This window comes from Rhinopithecus roxellana, chromosome 5 (assembly GCF_007565055.1).
Source record: "Rhinopithecus roxellana isolate Shanxi Qingling chromosome 5, ASM756505v1, whole genome shotgun sequence".
Taxonomy (NCBI): domain Eukaryota; kingdom Metazoa; phylum Chordata; class Mammalia; order Primates; family Cercopithecidae; genus Rhinopithecus; species Rhinopithecus roxellana.
The window spans coordinates 132695957-132711121 of record NC_044553.1 but is presented as its reverse complement, the minus strand read 5'-3'; the positions used below and the strand labels follow the sequence as shown (position 1 = coordinate 132711121).

At 51.3% G+C, this 15165-nt stretch overlaps 1 protein-coding gene across 4 annotated transcripts in view; it reads left to right on the top strand.

The window, feature by feature from the left end:
• LTBP2 (latent transforming growth factor beta binding protein 2) overlaps nucleotides 1–15165 on the top strand; it is a 115986-nt gene that overhangs the window by 19278 nt on the left and 81543 nt on the right. For all 4 annotated transcript variants that reach the window (XM_030930121.1, XM_030930122.1, XM_030930120.1 and 1 more), the window contains exon 3: nucleotides 7951–8251. In XM_030930121.1, coding sequence (XP_030785981.1) covers nucleotides 7951–8251 — 301 coding nt within the window. The remainder of the gene's footprint in view (nucleotides 1–7950; nucleotides 8252–15165) is intronic.

Below are 15165 nucleotides of genomic sequence, written 5' to 3'. Positions count from 1 at the left end.
TGTCCATTGTGGTAGCCGTGAGCCACATGTGGGTATCAAGCACTTGAAATATGGCTTGTGAGACTGAAGGAACTGAATTTTAAATTTTATTTAATCTGTATCCATTTAAATTTAAATAACCACATACAGTTCCTGGCTACAGTGTGAGACTGTCTTGAACAGCACAGCTTTAGAGAGAACAAAGTACGCCCACATCCAGGTGCTCAGCTGAGACTCACAACAGCTCTTTGAAGCAGGAATTATCAGCCCCATACCGTGGATGAGGCCACTGGCACACTGGTGGAGACATCTCAGCGAGATGACATGTGTCCAGGGTCATGCAGCTGAGATGTAGCAGAGTTGGGGTCAAACCAAACCAATCCTCCTGCCCACCCCGTGTTCTTGCTACTACCCAGTAGCTAATCAGCAGGGACTCCAAGCAAATGGTAGGAGCAGCCTGCATGGGGTAGTCGGGAGGGCTGTTTCTAGAATCTCTCCCAGGCCTGCCCATTCTGAGTTTGGTCCCTTCCCAAAAGTAGGGGTTTTGTGTGGAAAATCTGAGCAAACCTTTGTTGACTGTTCTGGGGTAGAGTGAGGGGAGAAGGGGCTCAGCTAGGAACATGGGGGGATTAGGGGAACAATGCCTTTTATTTCTTGCTTTTAAAGCAATTTCAGGAGTTTTCTTTTATTCCCCCTGCCTTTTGGCATCCTGCTGCCTCCACAGAGCCGAACACCCAAAGCTGAGACTTTCCACCTCTCTCATGCTCAGTGAAGAGCGGGCTGGGGGTATGGAAAAGAAAGGATCCCGGAGGAGCCCAAATTATGAATGGCTAAAGACCGGCATTGGCAAGCGAGCGTGAGGAGGCTGCGTGACAGTGTAGTCTTCCGGTTGTCCAAGGGTACTGTCTGGGGGCTGGGGGGTATTCCATCTTCTGCAGATCAACTCCCGGAGGCTAAATGTAGACATCACGGTATCATGCTCGATAAATGGACCAGTAATCAAGTGGAGATTCATTAGAGCCACATAACCCATAGTGGGTTGATTTCTCAAGTATAAGGCATGATCTTTACTCATTTAAATTTTCACTTATTTATATATATATATGTGTGTATTTTTTTTGAGACAGAGTCTCGCTCTGTCGCCCAGGCTGGAGTGCAGTGGCTGGATCTCAGCTCACTGCAAGCTCCACCTCCCCGGTTTATGCCATTCTCCTGTCTCAGCCTCCTGAGTAGCTGGGACTACAGACGCCCACCCCCTCGCCTGGCTAGTTTTTTGTATTTTTTAGTAGAGACGGGGTTTCACCGTGTTAGCCAGGATGGTCTCGATCTCCTGACCTCGTGATCCACCCGTCTCGGCCTCCCAAAGTGCTGGGATTACAGGCTTGAGCTACCGCGCCCGGCCTATTTATATATATTTTTCGAGACAGGGTCTTGCTCTGTTGCCTAGGCTGGAGTGCACTGGCGCCGTCATGGCTCACTGCAGCCTGAAACTCCTGAGCCCAAGTGATCCCTCCCACCTTAGCCTCACAAGTAGCTAAGACTAGAGGTGTGCACCATCACACCCAGCTAATTTTTAAGATTTTTTCTGTAGAGATGGGGTCCCACTATGTTGCCCAGGCTGGGCAACTCTTGGACTGAGGCAGTCCTCCAGCCTCAGCCTCCTAAAGTGCTGGGATTACAGGCATGAGCCACTGCACCCACCTCTAGGATCTCTACTGTTGAGGAAAAATTGGAGGCATGAAACTCCAAGGGCAAAACGTGAAGACTCGCTGGCCCACCATGGATGGAGGTTTTCTCTCTTAAAATTCCCACAGCACTGCATGGAACTGCCTCTCCTGGGACCTCAGCATTTCCTTCTTTGTTTTAAGCAATAGCCTCTGCCACTGGAGATTCTGAGATGGCTGATTTCTTTTTGGATATTTAAGTTTTGAAATCGTGCTTATTTGGAACAGGAATGTTTCACTTCAGCCTCCTTTAAACAAAAGGACACATGACCACGATTGCCCCTCCCTCCCAAAGGGTCACTGGACTTCATGCATCAGTAATGTTTCCAAAAATACCTTAAGTACCAACATACAGTGGCCAGCTTTTCATTTTTCCAAGTGAAGCCATTAGGAAAAAAACAAAAAACAAAGCTAATTACCACTTGCCATCACCTTTAATTAAAAAGAACATTTTAACTCCAAAAATGTAGAAAAGACATCATCGCAAAAGACACTCTTTAGATGGGAAAAATACAGCCTATGAAAAAGAAACAACCCAGGAAAGGGTTTCTTTTCCTGACTTTATGGCAGACCAGTAAAAACTGTCAGAACAGTCCCATTCATAGACAGGCACTGGAAGCCACCATCATGGACCATTATAGGGGTGACTTTCGGGGGAGTGGAGAGAGAGGACAGGAGTCTACATACTCCAGTCCCGTAACGCAAACACTCAGCTCAAAACACAATGCTTACATTTCCGTGAGGAAGCCAGGTCAGCATCTTGCTGAGACTTGTGAAAACAAGAGAGGATGCGAGTGAAGCCGGCGAGAGCTGGTTCTAAACCTCCAAAAACCTGAAACTTGTTGGAGGCTGTACCTCAGCAGATTGGTCCTCTGCACAGCATCCTACATGGTTAATTCAGAAGGGTTACCTTCCTGAGGGGGTTTTTCCCACCAACACGTCTGGCTGGTTTGGAAGCCTTTTAGAACTTGATTTACTAGGCTATTGTATATTAAATGCCATTTTCACAGTTCCCCCCTAACCACTCATTTCCCATGAGCTGTTTGTTCTTTGTACCAACCAAAGTTTGCCAGCCCTAACCCTCACTGAGGACCTAATACCCTGCTTGGAAAATGGATTCTAGGAGTGTGGGAACCCCCACTGGCCAGGGCTTCCCCCTATGCAGGGCCCAGTCTTGTTCACCTTTCTGCCCTCGGCACCCAGTCTGATCAAGATAAGGTGCTCACTAAATGTTTTCGGAATGTATTATTAGCAAGCAAGGCAGAACCAGAGCTAAGTGAGTCGTGGCGAGCCACAGGGGCTTGGCTCACAGGGTTTGGGGTCTTGGATTTCTAGACAGTGAAAGATATATATATATATATATTTCAATAGCGTTTGGAGAACAAATGGTTTTTGGTTACATGGATAAATTGTTTAGTGGTGAAGTCTAAGATTTTAGTGCACCCATCACCTGAGTAGTGTACATTTTACCCAATATGTAGTTTTTAATTCCACACCCCTTCCCACTCTTTCCCTTCTGAGTCTCCAAAGTCCATTATATCACTCTGTATGCCTTTTCATACCCATAGCTTAGCTCCCACTTGTAAATGATGACATGTATTTGGTTTTCCATTCCTGAGCTACTTCACTTAGAATAATGGCCTCCAGCTCCATCCAAGTTGGGGCAAAAATACATTATTTCATTTTTTTCAATGGCTGAGTAATATTCCATGGTGAATATATATCACATTTTCATTTATTTATTTATTTATTTATTTATTTATTTATTTATTTTGAGGTGGAGTCTCACTCTGTCGCCCAGGCTGGAGTGCAGTAGCACAATCTTGCCTCACTCCTGGGTTCAGGTGATTCTCTGCCTCGGCCTCCTGAGTAGCTGGGATTACAGGCGCCCGCCACCACGCCTGGTTAATTTTTTGTATTTTCAGTAGAGACAGGGTTTCACCACATTTTCTTTAGTCACTCATTGGTTGGTGGGCACTTTAGGTGGGACCATATCTTTGCAATCGTGAATTGTGCTGCAGTAAACATACACCTGCAGGTGTCTTTTTGATAGTATGACTTCTTCGTCTTTACTCAGTAGTGGGATTGCTGGATTGAATAGTTGACCTATTTGGTTCTTTGAGAAATCTCCATACTGTTTTCCATAGGGGCGGCACTAATTTACATTCTCACCAGCAGTGTATAAGTGTTCCCTTTTCCCCATGTCTGTGCCAACATCAGTTGTTTTGTGACTTTTTAGTCATGGCCATTCTGGCTGGGATAAGGCGGCATCTCACTGTGGTTTTGATTTGCGTTTCCCTGATGATGAGTGATGTTGAACATTTTTTCGTATATTCGTTGGCCATTTATATGAAGGATCTGACTGTTAGTGTGAAGGATGGGCTGTTCTCAGGGCTCCGGAGGGGAAGGATGGAAGCTAGACTGTTTTCCCAAGGCCATCCTCGGGGCATGGACTACACACTCAGAGGTGGAAGCTGCATGACCTTCCTCTCACCCATGCCAGCCTTTGGGTCTCTGTGGCAGAGAGGTGTGGGTCTATGTCGGAAATCACTCAGGCCTTCCCATTCTATTCCCTCCCTAAAAAATCCCCAAGGCCAAGACCTGCCCTGGGCACGTCTGCTTCCTCTGTGTTCACTAGCACTGATGTGGCTGCTGGGCTGGCCCCAGCTGACCATGTTTCCAGTGGTGGTGGTGACAGGGGCCTGGCAGGTGGTTAGGTGAAGACTAAGTGTGCTTGGGCAGATAGAGGGGTGGCCAGGCCAAAATCCTGCCATGGTGGCAGTTTGTGTTTGGGGAAGTGCTCTGGGTTGCAATTCTGACATGGTTCTACCTAGAGGCCTGGAGCCTGCTGGGAAGAGGTGCCTGGGCACGAGGAAAAATGCTCTGGCCTCCCAGCCCAACTTGTGGTTGGAATGCCATTAAAACTGGTTATTTCCCACACTCTCTGCTGATAGGCTGGTCTTGAGTGCCCTTGGTGCACAATGTCCAATTTTTCATCCTTTGTGTCTCTGGTCAGCATCACTTCCTCCAAGAAGCCTTCCCTGACTTTCCCTACTCCCTGCCTCAGCCTGGGTTAGAGGGTCCAGCTGGCATAGCACTTGTCCTATAACCTGTGTGTTCTCCTTTCCATGTCAGACAGTGTGCTAGAAACAGTATCACAAGCTTCATACCCAGTGAGTGCTCTACGAATGCTCCCTGGATAAACCCATGAGCTGACATATGTCCTCCATCATTATTTAAAAATTCTGTGTGGGCTTTGGAAGGGTTTGGGGTCCTGGGGTCTCCACTGTCAGAGCCAATTGGGATGTGCAGTTTCTCAGGGCAGAATTCCCAAGGGTGCATTTGGTGGCTGACTTGAAGCCAACAGATCCCCTTTGTTTCCTTATCAGCTCTGGGCCAAGGCTCAGAGATAGTAGAGAGGAAGAGGAAGAACCATGCCCACCCTACTGGGAGTCAGTGGGGTGGAAAGAGCCTGGGCTTCTCAGTCACACAGAACTGGATTTGAATCCTGGCTCCACTATTAACTAGCTGGGTGACCTCAGGCAAGTCTCTTAACCTCTCTGAGCTTCAGCAGCATTATCTGTAAAATGGGAATCATAGTCACAGGATTGTTGAGAGGCTTCAGTGAGAGCGTGTATGCAGAGCACGGTGCCAGGGCTATTGTCAGCACTCATCAGAGAGTAGCCACCATAATAAAAATAATAATAATGGTGTTATTGTTAGGCATATGTTAGGAGCTAAAGATACAACGAGGTGTAAGAGATAGTCACTACACTTCAAGGAGGTGACTGTATGAGTCAGGAAATTGAGACACGTGCATAAAAAAAGCTAATGGCAGTGGCCTCGCGTGGTGGCTCATGCCTGTAATCCCAGCACTTTGGGAGGCCAAGGCAGGCAGATCACCTGAGGTTGGGAGTTTGAGACCAACCTGACCAACATGGAGAAACCCCGTCTCTACTAAAAATACAAAATTAGCGGGGTGTGGTGGCGCATGCCTGTAATCCCAGCTACTTGGGAGGCTGAGACAGGAGAATCATCCTGAACCCGGGAGGTGGAGGTTGCAGTGAGCTGAGATGGCGCCATTGCATGCCAGCCTGGGCAACAAGAGCGAAACTCCGTCTCAAAACCAAAAACCAAAAACCAAAAAACAAAAACAATAACAACAACAAAAACTAATGGCACTATGCGGGACATGCCCAGTGAATGGCGAACACAAGTATTTTTCCTGTTAATCAAAGGAGGGAGCAGCTGCTGAGAGGTGGGTGTCCAGCATGGGGAAGTGGGTCTTGAGGGAACAGTAGGAGCCAGGTAAATGGAGAGCAAGTAGGAAAGAAGAGAGGACATAGCACATGCAAAGACAGAGAGAAGACAGAGCAGAGGCTACCTGGGGCCACAGCCAGCAGGCCAGCTCGACTGGAGCAGGTTGGCTTAGAGGAATGTTAGAGGGGATGAGACCAGGAGGGTCTTCAATGCTCATCTATGGACTTGAATCCTGAAGACACCAGGGAACCACTGAAGGTCTCTGTGACATGGGCCAGGTGGAATTTTGGAGACGTTTATCCTGGCCAGCCCCCAGTTTGGATTCTGGTGCTCTTCTCAGGAAGGAGAGTTCAACTCACAAAACCCAGGCATCTGGTCTGGGAGCCATGCCTGGTAGTTTCACAGTTGCACTTAGGATTCCTGAGATGACAAGGTCTGTGTATCTGCCTCCTCTTCCTCACTGACCTTGCCTATGCCCCCTCCGCCAGCAGACCCTGGTCTCCCTGGGTCTCTGGCGGCTCCTCGAGTACGCCACGTTCCTTCCAGCCTCCAGAGCCCGGTCTTCGCCTCGCCCTCTGCCTGGGAGACTGCCTGGGTCTTCGGGGGTTCACTTCCTTTGCACGCTCCCATCTCTCTCTTCAGAGAGGTGTCCTGGCCGCCCCATCTGAGTCTCCTGGTTGGGCCTGAACCCCTGCATCACCCGGGTTAATTGTCTTCACAGCCCTTGAAACTGCCTGAGGCCACATCATGCTATTGTTTTCTTGCTTCCTGTTGGTGTCCTTTACTCTACCACAAGCCCCAGGCAGACAAGAACTTTGTCCCAGTGCCTGGCACTCACTAGGGCTCAGCAGCTATTTGTTGAATGAATGAATGAATGAATGAATGAGGCATTGGGTTTGGAGGGTGCAGTGTGAGCCAGACCATGCTTCCTGGGCTCACACATGTTCCCCAGTGGAAGTCCTGGTGGGGGAGGGGCAGGACTCCATATCCCAGTGTGTGCCTCTGCATGGGATATTCCCTTGGCCAGTAATCACTGGATGTGACTCTGGAATTTGCAAGGGGCTGAAGGATAGTGAAGAGAGGAGTCAGCCTGGGGAGCTGGTGGCTAATGCTGCACAGAGTTAACTGGGAGAAGGGCCTGGTTTCAGCTCCACCTTGCCCCCGGCTGGACCCACAGCCCAGGGGGCAGAATCCAGAGACAGCCTGAGCCCTGAACGGAGGCCCCACAGAGGAGGGGACTTACCTGGCCGGCAGTGGCTGTGATGCCGGCAGCTGTGTTCTGGCCACCATGCTTTCTCTGGCGCAGTCGGGAGTTCTGCCTTGCTAAGGAGATGGAGAACAACGGGAAGGAGAGGACAGACTGTCAAGCTGAATATGCCTTTGAAGGACGCATAGAGTCCTCTAACCTCCTTAGTTCACCCCTCCCGTGATTTACGAGCAAATAGAGGCTCAGTGAATTCAAGACCACACAGCTCATGAGTGACAGGAAAATCCCAGCAACTCAAACCGCTTGAATTTCAGGCCAGTGTTGGGCCCTTTCCCACAAAAGAGACTGATTCATTCATTCATTTGCTCCATATTTACTGAGAATCTACTCTGTGGCAGTCCTTATTCTAAGTTCTAGGGCCACTGTCTGTCCTCAGGGGACTTCCAGTCTGGTGGGAGTGAACATTTCAGTATAGACACAGTGTCAGGCAGTGCACTTCCTCTTCAGGGTGCTCTGTGGGACGTGATGGTGTGAGCCACTCTGCAGCTGGCCACACAGTCTTTGGTTGTCCAAAGATCAGAGGTGAACACGTCCTGGGGGTCTGTGGATGGAGGTGGGAGAGACATGGGTCAGGGAGCCCTCTGAGGCCAGGAGAGTGGCTTCCTGCTTGAGCGATGGGGTTGGCAGCACTCAGGAGGGTACTTCTGACAGGAGGGAGTGGGCAGCTGTGGTCTCAGCGCCCCATGGCCACTGCTGTCACCTCTCTCCCTGTGTCCTCAGCCGTGTGCCAGCCGCCGTGCCAGAACCGGGGCTCCTGCAGCCGCCCTCAGCTCTGCGTCTGCCGCTCCGGTTTCCGTGGAGCCCGCTGCGAGGAGGTCATTCCCGACGAGGAGTTTGACCCCCAGAACTCCAGGGTGGCACCTCGACGCTGGGCCGAGCGTTCACCCAACCTGCGCAGGAGCAGTGCGGCCGGAGATGGCACCTTGGCCAGAGCACAGCCGCCAGCACCACAGTTGCCGTCCGTACCACAATCGCCGCCCGTACCACAATCGCCACCCGTACCACAGTCGCCGCCAGCTGGGTAAGTCGCCTTCTCCATGGGGCTCGGGGTCTGGAGCTCAGTCTCTTTCTGGAGGGTCTTCTTCCTTTGGACCATTTGGTGAAGGCTGGTGGAGAAGACCACAGTCTTCCCTTCCCTCCTCCGCACCCTCCTTGGCTTTCCCTGGCATGGCCAGAGATATGAGCAGGAGAGTAGGTGTTGGGGCTGACTTGGGTTTTGCCAGGCTGGGGTGGAAAGAGGAGGGAAGTGAAGTCTTTGCCCTCGAGTGCCTGAAATAAAGCTGAGGAGGGCATGTACCTGGGACCACGGCCTCTTGGTTCACAGCCTGGCTTTGCCATTTCCCAGGTGGGCAACCCCAGGTAAGTCACTTACCTCTCTGTGCCTCGGATTCTGCATCAGTAAGGTGGGACAATGATAATACCTGTGTTATGAATTGTCATAAAGATTAAATTAGTCAACATGAAGGAAGTGCTTAGAACAGTGCCTGGCACACATGAAAGTTCTTTATACACGTTCTCCCACACCCCATCCCGACCTCCTCCTCCTCTGCCTGTGGTGCCTGTGATGTAGGAAGGACTCGTCTGCCAGAAGAAGCCCCTTCAGTTTCCTCAGCACCCAGCTTCAGCCTCTCTCCTTAGAGGGGAGAAGAAGAAGCATGTGGGAGAAGGGAGTAGAAAGGAAAGTGAACAAGGAGAGTGTTCATGGGCAGGATTCCCTGGCCTGCTTGCCAGCCAATCTGGCTAGACTTTTTCTAGCTCAGGACAGGAAATCTGAACTTTATAAACGAGTCCATTTCTAGGGGACTGTGTTTTCCTTTTAGTTTTTCAGGTTAGTTTTTCCATTCGCTTCCTACTTAAGAAGTTCTTTCTGAAATGTTGCAACCCTGCCTTGCTGAACTAAAGGGAAGGAGGATTTGCCTTTTCAGAGCCCAGAAGAACCAGGGAGAGGAGGCTGACCTTGAGGTTAGGTTCCAGCAGGAAAGGTCTGGAGAGAGTGGCTGAGTTGCAGGAGGAGCAAAGAAAGGAGGTTAAGGGTGTCCAGGGACTCTGAGAGCAGGTGAGGTCAGGCAGACCAGGCTCTTGGTGAGCTGGGTTCCAGGGCCCTGGGCACCCAAGTAGATGTTTTCCAAGGGCAGCTAGGAGCAGGAAGAAAAAAAGGATGGACTCAGGTCAAGGGCCTAGGGAACTCCAAGGTCAAGAGCAAAAGAGCCAAACCCTGCAGCCAAGGCCCAAAGGTGCTGCGGCAGAAACAAGGAGCAGAGCTAAGAGGCCCCAGGTGGATAACAGTGAGGGCCTGGGATTGGCCGTGAGCAGGTGGGCAGTGCGGGTGCCTTGTTCTGATCAGTCCCGGCTGAGGGTCCCAGGTGGTAAGCCTGGTGTAAGGCACCTGGAGGAATGCTAGAGGTGCCAGCTCAAGGGCCAGCCAGGGCCAGGGTGGGCACAGAGTCCTTCTAGCGGAGCTTCGCCCATCTCTGTTGGCTTGTGGGATTCATTTATTTATGATGCACTGATCCCATGAGGTTGTGTGCTGGGAGCGGGGGTTGCTGGGCAGGGTGTGTCCTGGGAGCCGCGATTGCTGGGCAGGGTGTGTGCTGGGAGCAGGGGTTGCTGGGCACGTCACTCTGTCTCTCACACTCTTGAGTCGGAGTCATATGAAGTCCCACATCACCTCTTCCTGCCCATCTGACTCCTCCCCATTCTTCAAGGTGAATCACATTCACTAGGCTCTCTGGCCCCCGCAGCACTTACTCTCTGGCACACATCCTGTGCATCTGTGCCCTGCACCTGCAGCCGCTTGTAGACCCAGTGGCCTGTGCTTTGGATTTCTCTACAGCTCCTCCCACAGTGCCTGGCCCATCAAAACTGCTCGGTCCATATTTGCTCTGACACTGGGTTCAAACTACAGAGTTAGCCTAACAAAAGGTCCCACTTGGCACTGGACCCTCAGCCCGTACCTGCAGCCAAGGGCACCACCCCATGTGTTGCTCAGAGGGCAGGAGGAGGTGAGGCCCCTGCCAGTTCCCACGGTGGGTGTTCCATCTTTCCCTAGCGCAGTACTTTTCACCCTGCCTTCAGATGGTCTGTCCATTTGCTCACTGGACCGGGAGCTACCTGGGAACTCATAGGGACTGTGTCCTGCTCATTCACCAATGTGTCCCTGGTACCTAACACCATGCCTGGCACACTTCTGTGCTCAATCAGTGTAAGTTAAATGGATAAATGAATGAGGCTAGGTGATGGGGAGAGGGGAGGCTGCGAGGCCAGGAGGATGGGCGATGTGAGCCTTCCATCCCCCAGTGAAGGTTTCCTGTGTGTGACGGGCAGTGGAGGGCAGAGGTCCTGGGTGAGGTCTCTGGCCCACAAGCAGGGCTGTCCTCTTTGATTTTCACAGGCTCCCTGGCCAGGGGCTACTGTGATGTTCTTAATGAGCTGCAGCCTCCAAGCCAGCCTAGTCTCTCTGTGCCCTGGGGCCTCAATGCCATGAAATCTGGGAGCGCCTTGCTATTGGCCCAGCTGCTGGCCCAGCTGTGTTTTGCTTTAGGAGGCCAAATCCTGCTTGCCTGGTGGTGTCAGACATTTCCTGTGACCTTGGCCAGGTTTCCCAAGCAGTCGCTGGCCTCTCTCCTGATAGCAACTTGGACAGGCCCTGTGTGTCCAGATAGAGGTGGTGACATGATGCAGGGGGCATTCTAGGAGTTGGGGAGGCAAATGTCTGGGGAGGGGAACACTGCAGGAATTGGTGATGGCCAGAGGCCCCCTTTAGGAGGGCAGGCAGAGACCGAGAGAGGAAGACCAGAGGGAGAGGCCAGGAGTGTCTCAGGCAGCAGCAGGGTGCCCTACAAAGGGCCAGACGTGGACTGATGCTGTCCAGCTGTTGTCTGGGCTGGCTGGAGGGGCCTGGAGACTCCCTTGAGCCTCACGTCCTGGCTTCTTTCCCAAGGCTGGGCAGAGTGCCTGCCTCACCTGGAGAGCAAAAGCCAGGCGCTGGGAAGGGCCTTAAGAGATGGGGAGAGGGCTGGTTACCAGAACCTACAACCAGCAGGCTTTGGAAAGCAGTGGTTTAGACCAGCGCTTCTCAAAATGAAACCAGTAGGTGAATCACCTGGGAACTTGTCAACATGCAGGTTCTGATTCGGCAGGTCTGGGGTAAGCAACTCTAATGTGGTCCCACGGGATGCTGATGCTACTGGACCATATTTTGAGTAATGAGGGTTAGAGCCCAGGCTTTGGCGTGTTCTAATTCTGGGTTTACCACTCACCAGCTGTGTGTCAATAGGCACTCATCCTAACCTCTCTGAGCCAATAGTGTCCACCTGATAGGATGACAGGAGAGATTAAATGAGACCATGTGAGTAGAAAATTTAGCATGGTGCCTGATATGAGTCAGTGTTCAGTACATGATAGCTGTCAATGGGCAGGATCTCTTTGCTGTGAGGACTTGGTTGGATGGGAGGAGATGGCAAAGAGCAGAGGAAACTGGAGTGTGTGTGTGTGTGTGTGCGTGCGTGTGTGTGTGTGTATGCATGTACACAGAACAGGTGTAGACCTGTTATGGGAAGAAATCAGAGTCCAGACTCAGCCTCAGAGGTCAGCAGGTCCAGTAATGGCTTTGGCTGGCTTGGGATACAGTCATTCCACCAGGACCATTGTCACCAGCCCTAGGGGAGAGGAGGTTAAGGGGAGGTGTCAAGAATGGGAGGGACCTCCGCTGGGTTTGCTCCTTGTCCAGACCTGAGGACCTAGAGGCTGAGCCCTGGAGACATCCTACACAGGCTCGAGGAGAATCACTTGAACCTAGGAGGTGGAGGTTGCAGTGAGCTGAGATCGCACCATTGCACTCCAGCCAGGGTGACAAGAGTGAAACTGTCTCAAAAAAAAAGAAAAAAAAAAAAGCCTAAGCAGGCTTGGTCACAACATGGGCAACAAGGGGCCTAAAGGGCAGTGCTGAGCCCTGAGTGGGGTGGCTGGGGTGTGTCTGGGGAGCTGTGACCCCATGATAGTGGCTACCAGCAGGCTGCTCCTGCCTGGTCGCTCCCTCTCCTCTGGATCTCCCTCTCTCTGCACACCCCACCTCTTTATCCACTGTGTTCATTTTCTACGGCTGCCATGACACACGATCACAAAATTAGCAGGTTCAAACAACACACATTTATTTCTCTACAGCTGTAGAAGTCACACATCTGAAATGGGTCTCACCAGGCTGAAATCAAGGTGTCAGCAGGCTCCTGGGGCTCTAAGGGGGCTCAGTTTTCTTGCTCATTCAGGTTATCTGCAGAATTCAGTTCCTTGCAGTTGTAGGACTGAGGCCCCATTTCCTTGCTGGCTGTCACTCGAGGGCCGTATGAGGAGCTGCCCTCATTCCTTGGCTTGAGGCCACCTTCCTCCATCTTCAAAGCCAGCAGCAGCAGGTGGGCTCTGTGTTTGGGTCTCCCCTCTGCCTGCCTCTTTGGCTGTCTCTCTCCATGACTCACTCCCTTGCCTCCCTCTTCCACTTTTAGGGGCCCATATCATGACCCTGGGCCCACCAGGTAATCCAGTACCATCTCTCTATTTTAAGGTCAACTGAGTGGCAACCTTAATTCCATTGGTAACCCTAATTTCCTTTTGCCATTTAACATAACATATTCAAAGGTGTAACCCCAGGGACGGAGATCATGGGGGCCAACCACACCCACTCACTACAGCACATTCCAACCGGGACCCTTGTCCAAAGTGGAAGAGCTCCCTCTTATCAAGGGCTTGCCACAAGGGTGGCCCTACATGATCTGGCCCCAAAGTCTTTCTGACATCCCCACTGTCCACCCTCACCACTCACAGCCCGTGTTCATCTTGCTTCTGCTCTGCCAGCTGACTGTATCTTCCTCAAACATGCTGGAGATGCTCCCACCTCAGGGTCTTGGCACTTGCTATCCCGCTCCCTGGAGCTCTGGAATATTTTTTTTTTTTTTTCTTTTTTTTGAGACAGGGTCTCACGCTGTCACCCAGGCTAGAGTGCAGTGTCACAGCTCACTGCAACCTCGACCTCCTGGGCTCAAGCGATCCTCCCATCTCAGCCTCCCAAATAGCTGAGACTACAGGTGTGTACTGCCACACCCGGCTAATTTTTGTATTTTTTTATAGATGTGGTTTCACCATGTTGCCCAGTCTGGTCTCTAACTCCTGGGTTCAAGCGATCCTCCTGGCTTGGCCTAAGTGCTGGGATTACAGGCATGAGCCACTGCACCTGGCCCCTGTGTTAGTTTTCTAAGGCTTCCATAACAAACTGAGTCATTTAAAACAGCAGAAATTTATGCTCTTACAGCTCAGGAGCTGGAAATCCAAAAATCAAGGTGGCAGGATTGGTTCCCTCTGAGACTCTGAGGGAGAAGGTTCTACGCCTCTCTGCTAGCATATCTGGTGCAATCCTTGGCCTTCCTTGGCTTGTAGCTGCAAGACCTTGACCCTGCCTCAGTCATCACGTGGCCTTCTTCCTTGTGTGTGTCTGTGTGTCTCTGTGTTGTCTTCTTCTCATAAGGGTGCAGTCATTGGATTTAGGGTCCTCCCTAATCCAGTGTGACCTCATCTAAACCTAACTAATTACATCTACAAAGACTCTATTTCCAAATAAGGTCGCATTCATAGGTCCGGGGTTAGGACTCACGTCTTTCCGCGGGTACACAATTCAACCCTCATCAAAACACTCTTCCCCCTACACTCCTGAGGCTGCCTCTCCCCTTTCCTTTGTGGTGGAGCCCTCTCTGTCCACCACATCTAAAATCATGCCCTCCACACCCTCCCCACCTCCCACCTGGCTATTTTTCTCGGCAACACTAATGTCTTTGGTATTTTACCTATTTATTTTAATTATTATTCTTCTTACCCCAAGAAAGTGTCAGATGTGGGAGGACAGGGATTTTTCTCTCTTTTCTTGGTTGATATCTCTCCAGCACCTGGAGCATGACTTAGCCCATTGTAGCGTTGAGTAAATACATGCCCAGAGTAGGGTTGAGTCAATTAGCTGTCTACACTCATTTGGTTTTACGTCTACAGTTGACTGTCTACACCCATTTTGCTTTACGTCTACAATTGGCTGTCTACACCCATTTTACTTAATGCCTACAATTGGCTGTCTACACCCATTTTATTTTACATCTCACAACTCCCTGCAACAGGTGGCCAGTGTTGCCATTCTGTTGGTGAGGAGAGGCTCATAGAGGGGAGGGAGCCTGTCCCTACCCTTTCCCAGCCTGGTATCTCCAGCACCTGTCCTCTGCCTGCACTAATCTCTCTGAGTTTTTGTCTGTGGGGAGACAGGGAAGGGCCAGAGCACCAGGGCAGCTCTTGTTGGAGGTCCAACCTCAGGTGGTGAGTGCCAGGACTGCTGGGCACGTGTGGCAGCATGTACCTGCATGTGGGTTGGTCACCCAGGCAGAGGCTCCCTACCTCAGAGCAGAACCCCGCCTTGCCTCAGCCTGCACAGCTTCACAGGGGCCCTGTTGGCACTTTTTGGCATGATCTTTAACCTACTGCTGCTGAGAGTGAGCCCAGGTTTACCGTGGCAGTGCTGCCCACCTCCACCCAAGACCTTGACTAACTTTCCTTTTGGGAGCACAGGGACTCTGCTTCCAAGTGGGTGGTCTCTCTAAGTCTGAGGGAATGGAGGGAACTATCCAAAGATTGCTGCCCCAGAGCCACTTCTGGGGAGACCCAGGCATCCCTTCCTGGGGGCAAAGGTGCAGGGAAGGTAGCACCCCCTGGTTGACAGAATGGCAAGAGGTTTTCCCTGTGATGAGGCAGAATCAGAAACTAGGTGCTAGGGCCGGGTGCAGTGGCTCACGCCTATAATCCTAGTGCTTTGGGAGGCAGAGGTGGGTGGATCACCTGAGATCAGGAGTTTGAGACCAGCCTGGCCAACATGGTGAAACCCCGTCTCTACTAAAAATACAAAAAAGTAGC